Raw genomic sequence first — 14,718 nt, forward strand, 5'->3', positions numbered from 1 at the left:
GCTGGTGTGTTAGTGTGTGTTGTGCTGGTATGAGTGGATCAGACACAGCAGCGCTGCTGTAGTTTTTAAACACCTCACCGTCACTGCTGGACTGAGAATCGTCCACCGACCAAGAACGTCCAGCCAACAGCGCCCCGTGGGCAGCGTCCTGTGAGCACTGATGAAGGTCTAGAAGATGAGCGACTCAAACAGCAGCAATAGATGAGCGATCGTCTCTGACTTTACATCTACAAGGTGGACCGACTAGGTAGGAGTGTCTAATAGAGTGGACAGTGAGTGGACACGGTGTTTAAAAACTCCAGCAGCGCTGCTGTGTCTGATCCACTCATACCAGCACAACACACACTAACACACCAGCACCATGTCAGTGTCACTGCAGTGCTGAGAATCATCCACCACCTAAATAGTACCTGCTCTGTGGGGGTCCTGTGGGGGTCCTGACCATTGAAGAACAGCATGAAAGGAGGTAACAAAGCATGTAGAGAAACAGATGGACTACAGTCAGTAATTGTAGAACTACAAAGTGCTTCTATATGGTAAGTGGAGCTGATAGAATGGACAGTAAGTGTAGAAACAAGGAGGTGGTTTTAATGTTATGGCTGGTCGGTGTATGCTGTACATGAATACGTGCTACACCGGCTCGATCCCTGTGAGACGCATTCACCTTTATCATGTTTGCCTGGCGTAAACAGCGAGCTGCGTATGCTGATTAGATGCTGATTAGATGGTGAGCATGGGAACAATGCAGGCCTGTGCTCGGGCGGCGCTCGTTGTTGTCGTTTGCCTGCAGTGAACTGTAAGTTATTTGCAAAGCAAAGTCCACATGCAAAAAATCTTTGAGGTCCGAATGCAGCGTGATCAGAGATACGATCCACGTCTCTCTTTCAAATCCGACTTTTGTTTACAACAAATCAGCGTGACTGATGTTCCACCTGAAAGACGTATGGGTCTGTCATTTCCCATCATCCTACACTCCCGGGAAGAGAAGAGGGCGTGTCTAAATTCTCCCTTAAAATGCTCCTACTGAGGCGCTTTAATTCTGAGCGATGATCTGACCGAATGACGAGGGAGCGCCCGACGCCTCCTCAGCGCTGAAGATCCATCCCAGCATTCAGTGCGGCACGACTTTCCTCACAAAAACTACGAACGTGGAGGACGAATCGATGCGGAGCAACCAACGGAGTTCCTTTCACATGTAAATAAATCCTCGTTGATGTGTAATCTGTATAAAGGTGTGATTATACAGTATCTCTGTATAAGTAGAGCGTCTAAATAATCTGAATTATGAGCTCCATGTCACAACCGACCAGCTACTCAGTCCACCAGGGTGCCGTGACTCGATTGCAGACCAGCTCTTCATACTTCTATCAGATTCACAATAGGGAATTGGATATGACTAGACTGTGAGATAAAGAGTGAGAAATCCAGGCTTAGGATCGGCACTGAGAGCAACTTCACAGATGCAAGTGCACGACCTTGTTTATAATATTGTGATGCTACCACCGTCATACTTTAAAGTAGGGCTGGGCGATATGACTAAACAACTCATATCTCGATATGCTTTTGAGAAGTGGCGATATACGATACGATATAATGTAAACTTAAAGTACAGTGGCAGCACCGCCCGTATTTTACCTTATATTGTTTATAAGATACCTTAAAAACATAAAACATTTTAGTTCTGTTCAATTCTGACTGATTACAGGGTTTATATTGTGTATTATTACAGGCTGTACTTGTATTAATATTAACAACATTTATATCAAACAAACCAGCAGAATCTCACCATCACATTTATAATATCCGTTATACTTTTAATAAATGCTCATACGCTAGGGAAAGCGTTATGCGCTGCGCTTGTGCTCTGTTTTAAATGTTCTCAAATGGTAGCCTGTGTATCCTAGACATACTCGATATATCGAATATGGCCATTTTTAACATCCTGTAAAAAGTAATATCAAATATATCGATTATCGCGATATACCGCCCGGCCCTACTTTAAAGTTTTATTAATAGTAGGGGTGGGCGATATAATATCGTTCACGATAATACCGGTATAGCTGTAAATTCGATATGATCTTTGCCATATCGCGATATTGTTAGCAAACGCGGACGAACTAGTCACTGAAAGTGTTTCGGATACAGAAGGTCGGACAAAATGTGCAAAAATACTGTAACGACAAAGGGTGGCAACACATCAAATTTATTTCAGCACCTAAAGCAAAAGCGCCCGCGTGAGTACGAGAATCATGTGAGGCCAAAGACTGTGTCAGTGACCAAACACAGGTTACCATCTGAGAACGTTTAAAATGAGCATGAAAACTGAATCACTGAGTCAATGAGTCAGAAACGACTCTCTTCAGATGAATGATTCACTGGAATCGAATCAGAAAACTGTGCTCTTATCTGTGGTAAAGATTCATTCGTGTTGCTGACTCTGTGGGCAAAACAACTCCGATTCAAGAGATTCAGATGTATGAACCAATCAGAGCTTCGAATTTAGATTCTGGGCGGAATCTCTCTCTTCATTGGTTGCTGTGTAATTGACAGATAAGTGAACGAATTACCAAAAAGCATTATAAAATATTAATTTTCGGGATTTTTTCGATGCTCATCTGAAGTAAAACAGATTCTGCTGGTTTGTTTGATATAAATGTTGTTGATATTAATACAAGTACAGCCTGTAATAATACACAATATAAACCCTGTAATCAGTCAGAATGTATCAGAACTACAATGTTTTGTGTTTTTAAGAGAACTTACAAACAATATAAGCTAAAATACGGGCGGTGGCCTTCCATTGTACTTAAAGTTTACATTATATCGTATCGTATATCGCCACTTATTAAAAGCATATCGAGATATGAGTTTTTCAGCCATATCGCCCAGCCCTAATTAAAAGATTTATTTTATTTAGGCTACTATATAAATAATTAGACAGAATATCATGATTTATAAAGATAAGAAGACGCCATACACCAACCTTTGATGCGAACCTACTAATGAAGAGTATATAAAATAAATATATGATTAATTGTATGGCACGGTTGACAATACCTTAGAAAGCCAAGCTAACACCTTTAAATGTTGGTAGATTCTGAATCATTTTAGACCCCGTTTGGGAGATTTGTTACGAGATATGACAGATGAGTATCCGGCTTTAAAATATGGCGAAAATATATGAAAACGCAGCACTGAGGTCCACAAAAGTGCTAAACATGCTCATATGATCAACAGTAAAATAAACAATGTAAACAGATATGTAAATCTGTCATGTAAAACCTGTAATAAATATTAAAATTGGTGTAGTGTACCATGTGTGGTGGAGGAGATCATGTTTTGCCGTGATGGTATAGTGGGGACTCTAATACTCCTTTAAAGCCATAATTAAACACTAGAACTTGTAAAAATGAAGCATAAAACACAGAACAATCGAGAACAAAGCGAGCCTCCCGACAAAATAAAGCCTCTCACTCATAACTCATGTAAACAGAGAGACCGAGCGCCGCCTAGTGGACGATTACTGAACTGCTGGTCTCGGTACGCTTCTCACGGACATTCAGCTTTCCAGATCTTGTCCGTTACATGGAGGTTCCGCTGTCTGTATGTTTGTATATTTAACTCTGTCTGTGGTTGCTTGTCAGGATGCTGATCACCTTCACCAGGCAGAAGGACATGCCCTCGTGGTGGGGCTTCACCCTGGCCTTCCTCATGTTCGGCTGCGCCCTCCTGCAGACGCTCATCCTGCACCAGCACTTCCAGTACTGCTTCGTTACTGGGATGAGACTACGCACGGCTATCGTCGGAGCCATCTACAGGAAGGTACGGTGCTCGGAGAGCAGCTCGGCTGTGCCAGTCTGCGTTGTTACTTGTGTGTACTTGTACGGCCCAAGGCTAGCTAGCGTGGTGTTCACTTCAACTCATGTGCACTGACTCAGCACGTTACTCTTGTGAGCTAGGCTAATCTGCCATCTACAACCCCTGGCAAAAATTATGGAATCACCACTCTTGGAAGATGTTCTGTCAATTGTTTAATTTTGTAGAAAAAAAATAATCACAGACATGCCACAAAACTATCATTTTTCAAAATGTCAACCTTCTGGTATTAAGAAACAATAAAAAAAAGAAACAAATATAATAGTTGTGGTCAGTCACAATTGCTTTTTTTAGATCAAGTAGAGGAAAAAAATATGGAATCACTCAAATCTGAGGAAAAAATTATGGAATCACTCTGTAATTTGCAGTTTAAAAACAAAACATCTGCAGCAGATTAGATTTGCTAATTATTCTTCAGTTTAAAAAGAGTGCTTACACCTCGGAGAGCTGTTGCACAAAGCATATTGTCATGAATCATGGTTCCAACACAAGATATGTCAGTTGAAACAAATGAGAGGATTATAAAACTCCTTCAAGAAGATAAATCATTGTGGAATGTCGCAAAAGATGTTGGTTGTTCCCAGTAAGCTGTGTTTAAAATCTGGACCAAGTACAAACAAAATGGGAAGGTTGTAAAAGGGAAGCATACTGGTAGACCAAGTAAGACATCAAAGCATCAAGATAGAAAACTTAAAGCAATATGTCTTGAAAACAGAAAATGCACAACAAAACAAATGAGAAACAAGTGGCCGGAAAGTGGAGTCAATGTCTGTGACTGAACTGTAAGAAATCACCTAAAAGAAATGGGATTTACATACAGAAAAGCCAAACAAAAGCCATCATTAACACCTAAAAAGAAAAGAACAAGGTTAAAGTAGGCTAAAGAAAAGCAATCGTGGACTGTGGGTGACTGGATAAAAGTGATCTTCAGTGATGAATCGCGAATCTGCATTGGGCAAGGTGATGATGCTGGAACTTTTGTTTGGTGTCTGTCCAATGAAATTTATGAAGATAACTGCCTAAAGAAAACATGTTAATTTCCACAGTTGTTGATGATATGGGCCTGCATGTCGGGTAAAGGCACAGGGGAGATGGTCTTCAATAAATGCCAAAGTCCACATTGAAATTTTGGACGCTTTTCTTATTCCATCAGTTGAAAGGATGTTTGGTGATGATGACTTCATTTTTCAAGATGATAATGCATCTTGCCATAGGGCAAAGGACGTGAAAACTTTCCTTCAAGAAAACATATAATGTCAATGGCATGGCCTGCAAATAGTCCGGATCTCAATCCATTTGAAAATCTCTGGTGGAAATTTAAGAAAATGGTCAATGACAAGGTTCCAAACTGCAAAGCTGATCTGGCAACAGCAAGAGACAGTTGAAGGCAGATTGATGAAGAATACTGTTTGTCATTAGTTAACTCCATGCCTCATAGAGTTTAAACCATTATAAAAGCCAGAGGTGGTGCAACAAAGTAATAATGGTGCAGTGTTTTCTAATGATTCCATAATTTTTTCCTCAGATTTGAGTGATTCCATATTTTTTTCCTCTACTTGATCTAAAAAAAAGCAATTGTGACTGACCACAACTATTATATTTGTTTCTTTTTTTATTGTTTCTTAATGCCAGAGGGTTGACAGTTTGAGAAATGATAGTTTTGTGGCATGTCTGTGATTTATTTTTTTTCTACAAAATTAAACAATTGAAAGAACATCTTCCAAGAGTGGTGATTCCATAATTTTTGCCAGGGGTTGTAACTACATAGAAGCAAGAGCGCTAGGCCTGGACCTCAACCGTACACGACCGACCAGCTACTCGGTCCACCAGGGTTCCGTGACCCAATCGCAGACCGGCGCTTCTTCCTCTTATCGGCTTCACAATGGGGAATTGGATATGACTAGACTCAGCACAGGTCTGCAGAGACGTAGGGTGAAATACGTCTTTGCTGTGGCACCTCGGTGGCATCAATAATCTCATAACAGAAGCCTGGCACAACCTTGGCATACGTACCCATTCACCAGGGAGCATGGAGAACTATGCAGAGACTGAGGAACATTTTAGCATTATATTTGCGTTGCTGATCTTTTTTAATTACTAACACTTGCATTGATGTAGATTTCAAAATGACAAAACTGAATATAACATTTCAAAAATAAAAACGTTAGATGTTTATATATGAGCGCCGATCTGGTCCGGGTGCGGAGTTTTATATCGTGCTCATAACGCTGAGACAAGCGAGCTACGCATGAGCAGCTACGATACGGAGCGAGATGAGGGTTTTACTCCGAACAATAATATTAAAATAACATACAAGAAAAGCTAAAAAGAAAACTTAATATTTTCACATTGATTGGGAGGAACGTGTAGAGACGCTTCGGTACGTGTTACAAAAACACCCATGTACATCGCAGCGTTTTTTAAATCGTACATAACTGATAATTTATACAAACATGGACCGAGTTCACGATCTGTTCTAAAACGTTACAAAGGAAGTGGTCAGTACAAACGAGACATGATCTGAAGATGTGACTGTTAACGATTTCCTTAGAAAATGCTACAGAAGTACAGAAGTGATCATTTGTATAAATAAATAAATAAAATGGTGTGATTTTGATCAAAATGATACAGATGTGCCTCATTCTAGGGGCTGCAACATGCAATTTTTATACATTTTTATAAAGGATCATTTATAAAGGCTTCCGAATGAGGGTGGGTGAGGGCGGGTTATCGGTCAGAAGTCTGGACCCCCCCTGTAGCTCCGGGTTCGACTCAGGCGGCAGCTGCTGGAAATGAATTTTTAACAGCCTTTAACGGCGGCGCTAATCACACACCGACTTTGTTGGTTATCGGGGACGTGGTTAATCATTAATCTGTGTTATTCTGAATTTATTTCTCATTGTTCCTGTATTTTTACGATACTACAGTATAATACTATACTATAATTTGGACACGTTCATTCATTTCCATATAAGGATTGTTTATATTAATGTCTATTTTTGGACAGAAAAGCATTAAAGCGTTTCTTTTAGACCCCCCACCCCCCACGATGCGCTCGCAGCTCTTAGTCCTGCATTTTTTACTCATGAGAACAGTTAGACCTGTTCTTGACAGGTTAATCCGTTTACCCGCGATCTTTGTTCTAATCCTGACTGAACCGTCGAGTCGGACCACTTTTAAAAGCCTGACTGACGCGGTGCGTACTAATAGCAGCGAGGCCAACCTTAAAGAAGCACGGCGGCTCTGACTGATGGGCGAGAGAAGAAAAGAGAATGCGACCTGGGCGTGTTGGAAAAGTGCAGGCGTGGATATTTAAGCTGCCCCGCCGCTCTGCAAGTGAATCACGCGCCGTGTGCACAAGGGATGAAAAGACGACGGGAGATGCGGCCGCCGCGATGACGAGACACCTCGGAGGGACATTTTTACGTAGTCGTGACTCAGTCTGTCGGTCCGTGAGCAGGTCAAATGGGCTAAGATCAAACAGGTCAGCGACAAAACCTGTGCATGTGAATGATTTGGGTTTTAAGCGCTAAAACATGACCGCCGAGTCTGGCTGGGTGCCTGTACAAGGCGTCGGAGGGGATTCCTCATAGCTGCTGCAGTCACGCCCTCTGCTGGCTGATCGTGGTGCTGCACAGAGACGGGGGATAATAGAGATCAGTGCGTGACCGCCTTGCGCCCACTGTTTCATGGACTCAGTTACATGTGCTGCATTTAGCAGACACTTTTTATTCAATTCACATGTGTGTGTAAATACATTTTGAGCACTTGAGGGGCCCAACAGGGCAACTTTGTGTATGTGGGGCTTGAACCGACAACCTTCTGATTACTAGTACCTTAACCACCCTGAATGAATATGCTAAGAACCTTGCCGCTGATAACTAATGCCCATGGTCCGGGGGTTCGAATCCCAGGCTGGGCTCACGAATACAGAAGGCACATAGCGGTACATGGACCTAGCTTTTGGGGCGGGGCACCAACCAGTGCACCCTTAAATAAATAGACGGGGTACGTCAGGCGAAATAATGATCCGCTGAATCCTGGTCAGGGTCGCAGCAGGTCTGGTTCCAACAGGGAACACTGGGTACAGGGCTACTAACCTACCACCCAAACAATCCATCCATTACCTGACATACGCTTTAAAAACGCATTATCTAACATACGCTAACGAAGACGTGTCAGACACCAATCCATGCCTCAGTGCAGTGTGCTCTCGGTGTGATTTTATCATTAAAATAAGCTGTTCTCTCTGTTTTTTTTCGCAGTCGCTGGTCATTACGAACGAAGCCAAGCGTAGGTCCACGGTGGGAGAGATCGTCAACCTGATGTCGGTGGACGCCCAGCGCTTCATGGACCTCACGACCTTCCTCAACATGCTCTGGTCGGCGCCCCTGCAGATCGTCCTGGCTCTGTTCTTCCTCTGGCAGGTCGGTAACGTAGCGCTCTGCACTCTCAGCACCCGGGGCTAGCGCGGCGTCGGAGATCCGCACAGCGCACGGAGAGTCGCGCACCGATCTCCGTCATCCCCCGTCTCTGTGCAGCACCGTCGATCGGCCAGCAGGGGGCGTGACTGTACGTGTAGGTGGACTGAGAGTCAAACTCGTGAGCTCGAGATTAGCTGATGTTGTTCCCTGCATTTTAAGGGAGCTGAGGATTTAGACACGCCCTCTTCTCTTCTCGGGAGTGTAGGATGATGGGAAATGTTGAGGATTTATTGTAATAAAGCTTTTATTGTGTGTGTGTGTTGTACCCTGTAGGCTCTGGGCCCCTCTGTGCTGGCGGGAGTGGCTGTTATGATTCTACTGATTCCACTGAACGCCGTCATCGCCATGAAAACTAGAGCTTACCAGGTCTCGTCTCCTTCCTGTCTGCTTCACTAGTAATATATATATATATAGTAAATACATGGACACTCACTGTCCATGTTATCAGCTCCACTTACCATATAGAAGCACTTTGTAGCTCTACAATTACTGACTGTAGTCCATCTGTTTCTCTACATGCTTTGTTACCCCCTTTCATGCTGTTCTTCAATGGTCAGGACCCCCACAGAGCAGGTATTATTTAGGTGGTGGATGATTCTCAGCACTGCAGTGACACTGACATGGTGGTGGTGTGTTAGTGTGTGTTGTGCTGGTATGAGTGGATCAGACACAGCGGCGCTGCTGGAGTTTTTAAACACCGTGTCCACTCACCGTCCACTCAATTAGACACTCCTACCTAGTCGGTCCACCTTGTAGATGTAAAGTCAGAGACGATCGCTCATCTATTGCTGCTGTTTGAGTCGCTCATCTTCTAGACCTTCATCAGTGCTCACAGGACGCTGCACACGGGGCGCTGTCGGCTGGACGTTTTTGGTCGGTGGACGATTCTCGGTCCAGCAGTGACAGTGAGGTGTTTAAAAACTCCAGCAGCGCTGCTGTGTCTGATCCACTCATACCAGCACAACACACACTAACACAGCACCATTAATGATCCACCACCTAAATAATACCTGCTCTGTGGGGGTCGTGACCTTTGAAGAACAGCATGAAAGAAACAGATGGACTACAGTCAGTAATTGTAGAACTACAAAGTGCTTCTATATGGTAAGTGGAGCTGATAACATGGACAGTGAGTGTAGAAACAAGGAGGTGGTTTTACCTAAATTTCCAATTTAGTCGTATCCAATTCCCCGATCATATTTCCCCTCTACTGCTGCAGACCTCCACTCCTGATCGAGGAGGATCGTGAATAGCACCCAAATCAGTGTCATTTTCAAATGACAGATACAGTCCCAAGAAGGTCATAGGTTCTATTCCCCAGGCTGAGAGACCAGGGTCTTTTCTGTGTGGAGTTTGCATGTGTGTTTGATGGACTGGCTGTCTGTCCAGGGTGTTTCTTTCCCTTTACCCAATAAATCAGACCCCCCGCGACCCTGACCAGGACCTTTATAAAGCGGTGGTGAAGCAGACAGTGAACGAATGTTTGATGATCTAATTAAAGGAGGTTCGGGGGGGTTTTGGGGACGCAGGTGGAGCAGATGGAGTATAAGGACGCCCGGATCAAGCTGATGAACGAAATCCTGAACGGGATCAAGGTGCTGAAGCTCTACGCCTGGGAGGGCTCCTTCAAAGAGAAGGTCCTCGAAATCCGTCAGAAAGAGCTCAACGTGCTGCGCAAGGCCGCCTACCTCAGCGCCCTGTCCATCATGGCCTGGACCAGCGCCCCCTTCATGGTGAGATGACTTTTAGGGGTTTATTTGTCCCGTTTCGGGCTCACATGAGAGTGTGAGTTAGTAAAGCCACTCCAGTCAATAATGGGCAGTTGTAGCCCCGCGGTTAAGGTACTGGACTAGTAAGCAGAAGGTCGCTGGTTCAAGCCCTACCACTGTTGGGCCCTTGAGCAAGGCCCTTAACCCTCAATCGCTTAGATTGTATACTGTCACAGTACTGTAAGCGTCTGCTAAATACCGAAAATGTAAACATAATGTAAATGTAATAATATTCAAATAATAAAAGTAATAAAAGTAGAAAGTTTGTTTAGATAAACACAAGATGAAAAACAAAACACACAATTACCCAGACTGACTTTAGTTCTACTATTGGAAAAGCAAACAAACTAGGGCTGTCGCAGTGAAAGAATTTCCCTGTTGGCGATTTAGCGTGGCTCAACACCGCGGTATGCGATATTACCGCCATGTTTTTTGAAAATTACTTAATTGATCTGGATTTTAGAGCTATATAAACAAGCTTTATTGTTAGGCTATGATTCGGTATATTATTGCTTTATAATTGATAAAGATGTGGCAGCTTTAGGACAAATGAAATGTGTGTTTATTGTTAAATACAGAACAGCTTCTAGCCTAGGCTAGATATACACTGTAAAACAAAAAAAAAGTGTTTAGGCTAAATATTTTAAATGCACATCTAATCAAAATATGGTAAAAAAACAAAAAAACAACGAAACCTTTCGTTTAGAACTAAAACTCGCGGCACTAAGAACTCTCTCTGCATGTGACTTTAGAGAGCAGAGGAAATCTAGCCCGGTTGTCTCGCATTAAAAATGCACTGAAATTATCCACTATTAACATAACAATGTATACTACATTCAGCATACAGTATACTACATTTTAAGTAATTATTCGTTTCAGTTAGTGCTGGGCCATTTTCACGATTAATTCGGTTAATTCGAATGAACGTTTTCACCTGATGTTAGAAATGTGACAATCGCGATTGTTTACATACTTTATATTTTAATTAAAATACCAACATGTCACGAGGCAGAAACTGAGCAGACGCTCGCGGAATATAAATCAGGGAAAGTTTAATATGAAAAAGGCAAAAACAGTGTACAAAACCAGGTAAAACTAAAACAGTAAACGGAAGACAACAAGTGTCGTACACGGTAACGGTCAGATTCAGTAGTAAGGAGCGCAAACACGATCGGCAAAACGAGACACAAACAGAAGAGTTTAATTAAGATTCACTGAATCGAACACAGCTGAAACGAATCAAAACTCCGGAGCCGATGAGCTCGATCAGGATTGGCTGACCAGGGACACATGATAGTCACGTGACAGTCCGTGGGAGCATGGGAATTGTGGTCTATATTGTTAGAAGCAGATCTTAAGACCTCCATCCACCCCCCAGTCACAAGAGGACAAGATCAAAGCTGAGCTGAGTGATTACTTGATGCCCCCCCCCCCCCGGTGTAGATACTGATACAGACTCACTCAGTGGTGGAAACAGTAAACAGGCTCGTGTTCCTTTTAAGAAACCTGTAAAGAACTGTTTGTGGTTTTGCACTTTTCTTAGTGTAAGGAGGTGAGTTGTTTGTGAGTTATTCTTATAAAGGATATAGCTAATTAAGATTTCTATTTTGTTTTAATTATTGTTAATTATTGATATACAGTTATTGTTATAAAGTTTGAGTCCCTTAACAGGATAATTATAGGTGGTGCTGTTACTATTTTTGCTCTTCTGCAGTATTTTAAATTACAATGTAAAAAAAAAAAAGAAATTTGAGTCTTTTTTCAATTGCATTATACAAGAACAAAAAAATCCAAATCACAATCGAGAATCGGTAATAATTTAAAAATAATTAAAAAAAATTTTTTTTTTTTTTTTTTTGGCAAAATTGCCCAGCCCTAGTTTCAATACATTTTTATTCAATGAAAAAATACATTTAAATCATTCCAGCAAGCCAGCAAGAGAATATTTGCAGGCTGCAATGCCATATTAACCCTCATTAAGTGCTTTAGTACGTTTGAATATAGTCTAAATTACAAGTATTTTATTGAGAGTGAACTCAATTTGATCATTAATAAACTTGCCTATAATTACTGTCGCCGTAGTTTCCATCTTAAAACACAAACTCTGACGCTCGGCAGCAACGCATGAGAACAGTTGGCAGGAAAACGACGCTCTTAGCTCATTTTCATTATGAATTTATTTAACATTTATTACGCCCGAATGTAAGCGTAAAACAAGATGGACCCTGCAACAAAAAAAGAAAGAAAAAACGTAAACATCGCGGTGTGACGGTTGCTTGGCACGCCCTGCGCTTGGCTGGTTTGTAGCGCGGTATTTCAAAATTGCGGTTACCGCAACATCCCTAGTACAAAGAGTCCATTTTTTCCATGTGTCCACTGTCTTTTGGTTCATCTAAGATGGGCTTGGGCTTAGAGAACTTGGTGGACTTTCTATATAGAATTGAAATATGGGTTTCAGGTTGCATTTCTTGATGCAGCGGCGGCCTGTGTTAAGTAACGACGGTGTTCTGAAGCACTCCCGAGCCCATGTGGCTATACTTATATTTATCACAGTAGCGTGACGGTTTCCAAGGGCTCAAACCACAAATTCCCTGAATCTTTCCACAATGTTATGTACGGTAGATGGTGAAAGAGTAAATTATTCACAATCTTGCACTGAGAAATGTTCTTTGATAAAGTTTGGAACACTGTTTGATCCTGATCCAGGTGGATCCTTTTATACCCGATCATGATTCCCTCACCTGCTCACTGTGGAACCTTCCAGAACATTTCATGATTTTTTTTACCCGTATTCTGCCCCTGTCCCAAATCTTTTGGAATACAATGAAGTTACTCAGCGAAATCAAATCACAGATTTGACAAAATGTCCCAACTTTTTCTGGAATTGGGTTTTTAGGTGACTGTATAACTGAAATTGAGTCTCTTTAGGATATTTAGGATCTCTGTATTTGGGATAATTCATGGTTCCTCCCCCCCAGGTGGCCCTGACGACGTTCGCCGTGTACGTGAGCGTAGATAAAAACAACGTGCTGGACGCGGAGAAGGCCTTCGTCTCGCTGTCCCTGTTCAACATCCTGAGATTCCCGCTCAACATGCTCCCACAGGTCATCAGCAGCATCATGCAAGTGAGTTCATCCCCTCCCCACGCCCCTCCTCACACCGCCCCAAAAAGGGGTGCATGGTTTACACCAGGCGTCGCTTCTCGGACGGTTTGTTTAGGCCGTGTTAGGATTTATGCTCCACAGCTGGAGAAGCTCGTTCCTTCCATCCCTCACGTCCCAACTTATTCTGGAATTAGGGTGTGTGTGTGACTGTATAACTGAAACTGGGTCTTGTTTAGGATCGTGTGTATCATCGGTGTTGCTTGTTATAAGGCAGTGATGGGGACGAAAGTCGCACACACAGCGACTTCAGACTCGACTCGTGAACAACAAGAGTCTCTAGCGTCAGCATGTGTTAACATTAGTTACGTGTGATAATTATATATATATATATCTAATTATTATTAATATTATAAATATTCTGCTCTCTAATAATAATAACGCTCCGGCCGTCTTAACCCACAACACACACGATGTGTAAATGTTCCAGCAGCTTCCGGTGTAGTGATGAAGCGTCGCTCCCTACTCCCTACACAGTCTGAAGTTCACTTCATCTGAACATTCTCGTTACCTCTGGATCAGAATCTCACTTAAAATGGTGGAGTACCCTACGTAGTGCACTTCACAGGAACGACCGGGGTGAATGGAACGCTCCTACAGAATCGGCGCTTAGGGTTGGGCGGTATGACGGTATTACGGTATACCGCGGTATTTTAAAAATGTGAAGCGCCAAATTTCTGCTTCAAGGTCCACCTTGAAAACGGAGACTTTAAGACCTGCGCGCATCCACAGTAAGGAAGGGGCGGGAGTTGTAGGTGGTTGGAGCTCACTGATTGGTTGTGGGGGTGCTCATTTTTTGAGGCGATAACACAAAAGCTAGGGAGCGCTCTACATGGGGTGTGTTCAAACACCTAGTGAGCTGCCTTGCTCCCTTACTGCCTACACAGGCAGCTGCCTCAGTAGAGAGGATTCTAGTAAGTCAATGACTTATTATAAGGCCGGTTATTCGATCGCGCTACTTAGACAGCGATTCCATCGGGTTTTGCTTGCTAAGCTAACAGTTAGTATCTTGCCATTTAAAACCATGGGATGGGGTGGCACAACGCGCTGGCATGTCACTATAACATCTCCGTGTACCGAATACGGTTACATTCACTGACAAGCCCGAACTTGCAAAAAAACACTTGTGCAAGTTTATACAACATAATATTATCTCTGTGTGTGTGTGTGTGTGTGTGTGTGTGTGTGTGTCGCGCTCACTCTTCGCGATACTCAGATTTCGGATTTGAATTCCAACAATAAACAGCTTTTATTATGACTGATTAATTCCCCGTACTGATGTGAAGCAGAATTGGTGCATTACAGCCGATAAGAACGACGCAAAAATGAAAAGAACATATAAAACATATACAGTATATATATAACGGTTCCCAGAGATGCGACTCGGTTCATTTGAAAGAGCCGTTCAATAGAATCGGATCGCTCGCG

The 14,718-nt window shown here is 42.7% G+C and overlaps 1 protein-coding gene across 5 annotated transcripts in view; it reads left to right on the top strand.

Moving 5' to 3' along the window:
- The window catches only part of abcc3 (ATP-binding cassette, sub-family C (CFTR/MRP), member 3), an 87,663-nt gene that overhangs the window by 34,362 nt on the left and 38,583 nt on the right, over window positions 1-14,718 (top strand). For 4 of the 5 annotated variants that reach the window (XM_063003336.1, XM_063003337.1, XM_063003339.1 and 1 more), the window contains 5 exons: window positions 3,645-3,822; window positions 8,142-8,303; window positions 8,634-8,726; window positions 9,890-10,093; window positions 13,108-13,254. In XM_063003336.1, the coding sequence (XP_062859406.1) occupies window positions 3,645-3,822; window positions 8,142-8,303; window positions 8,634-8,726; window positions 9,890-10,093; window positions 13,108-13,254 (784 nt within the window). Of the gene's footprint in view, window positions 1-3,644; window positions 3,823-8,141; window positions 8,304-8,348; window positions 8,449-8,633; window positions 8,727-9,889; window positions 10,094-13,107; window positions 13,255-14,718 lie in introns of those variants that run through there. The other variant, XM_063003338.1, reaches the window with a different exon arrangement.

This window comes from Trichomycterus rosablanca, chromosome 10 (genome assembly GCF_030014385.1).
Source record: "Trichomycterus rosablanca isolate fTriRos1 chromosome 10, fTriRos1.hap1, whole genome shotgun sequence".
In the NCBI taxonomy this organism is placed as follows: domain Eukaryota; kingdom Metazoa; phylum Chordata; class Actinopteri; order Siluriformes; family Trichomycteridae; genus Trichomycterus; species Trichomycterus rosablanca.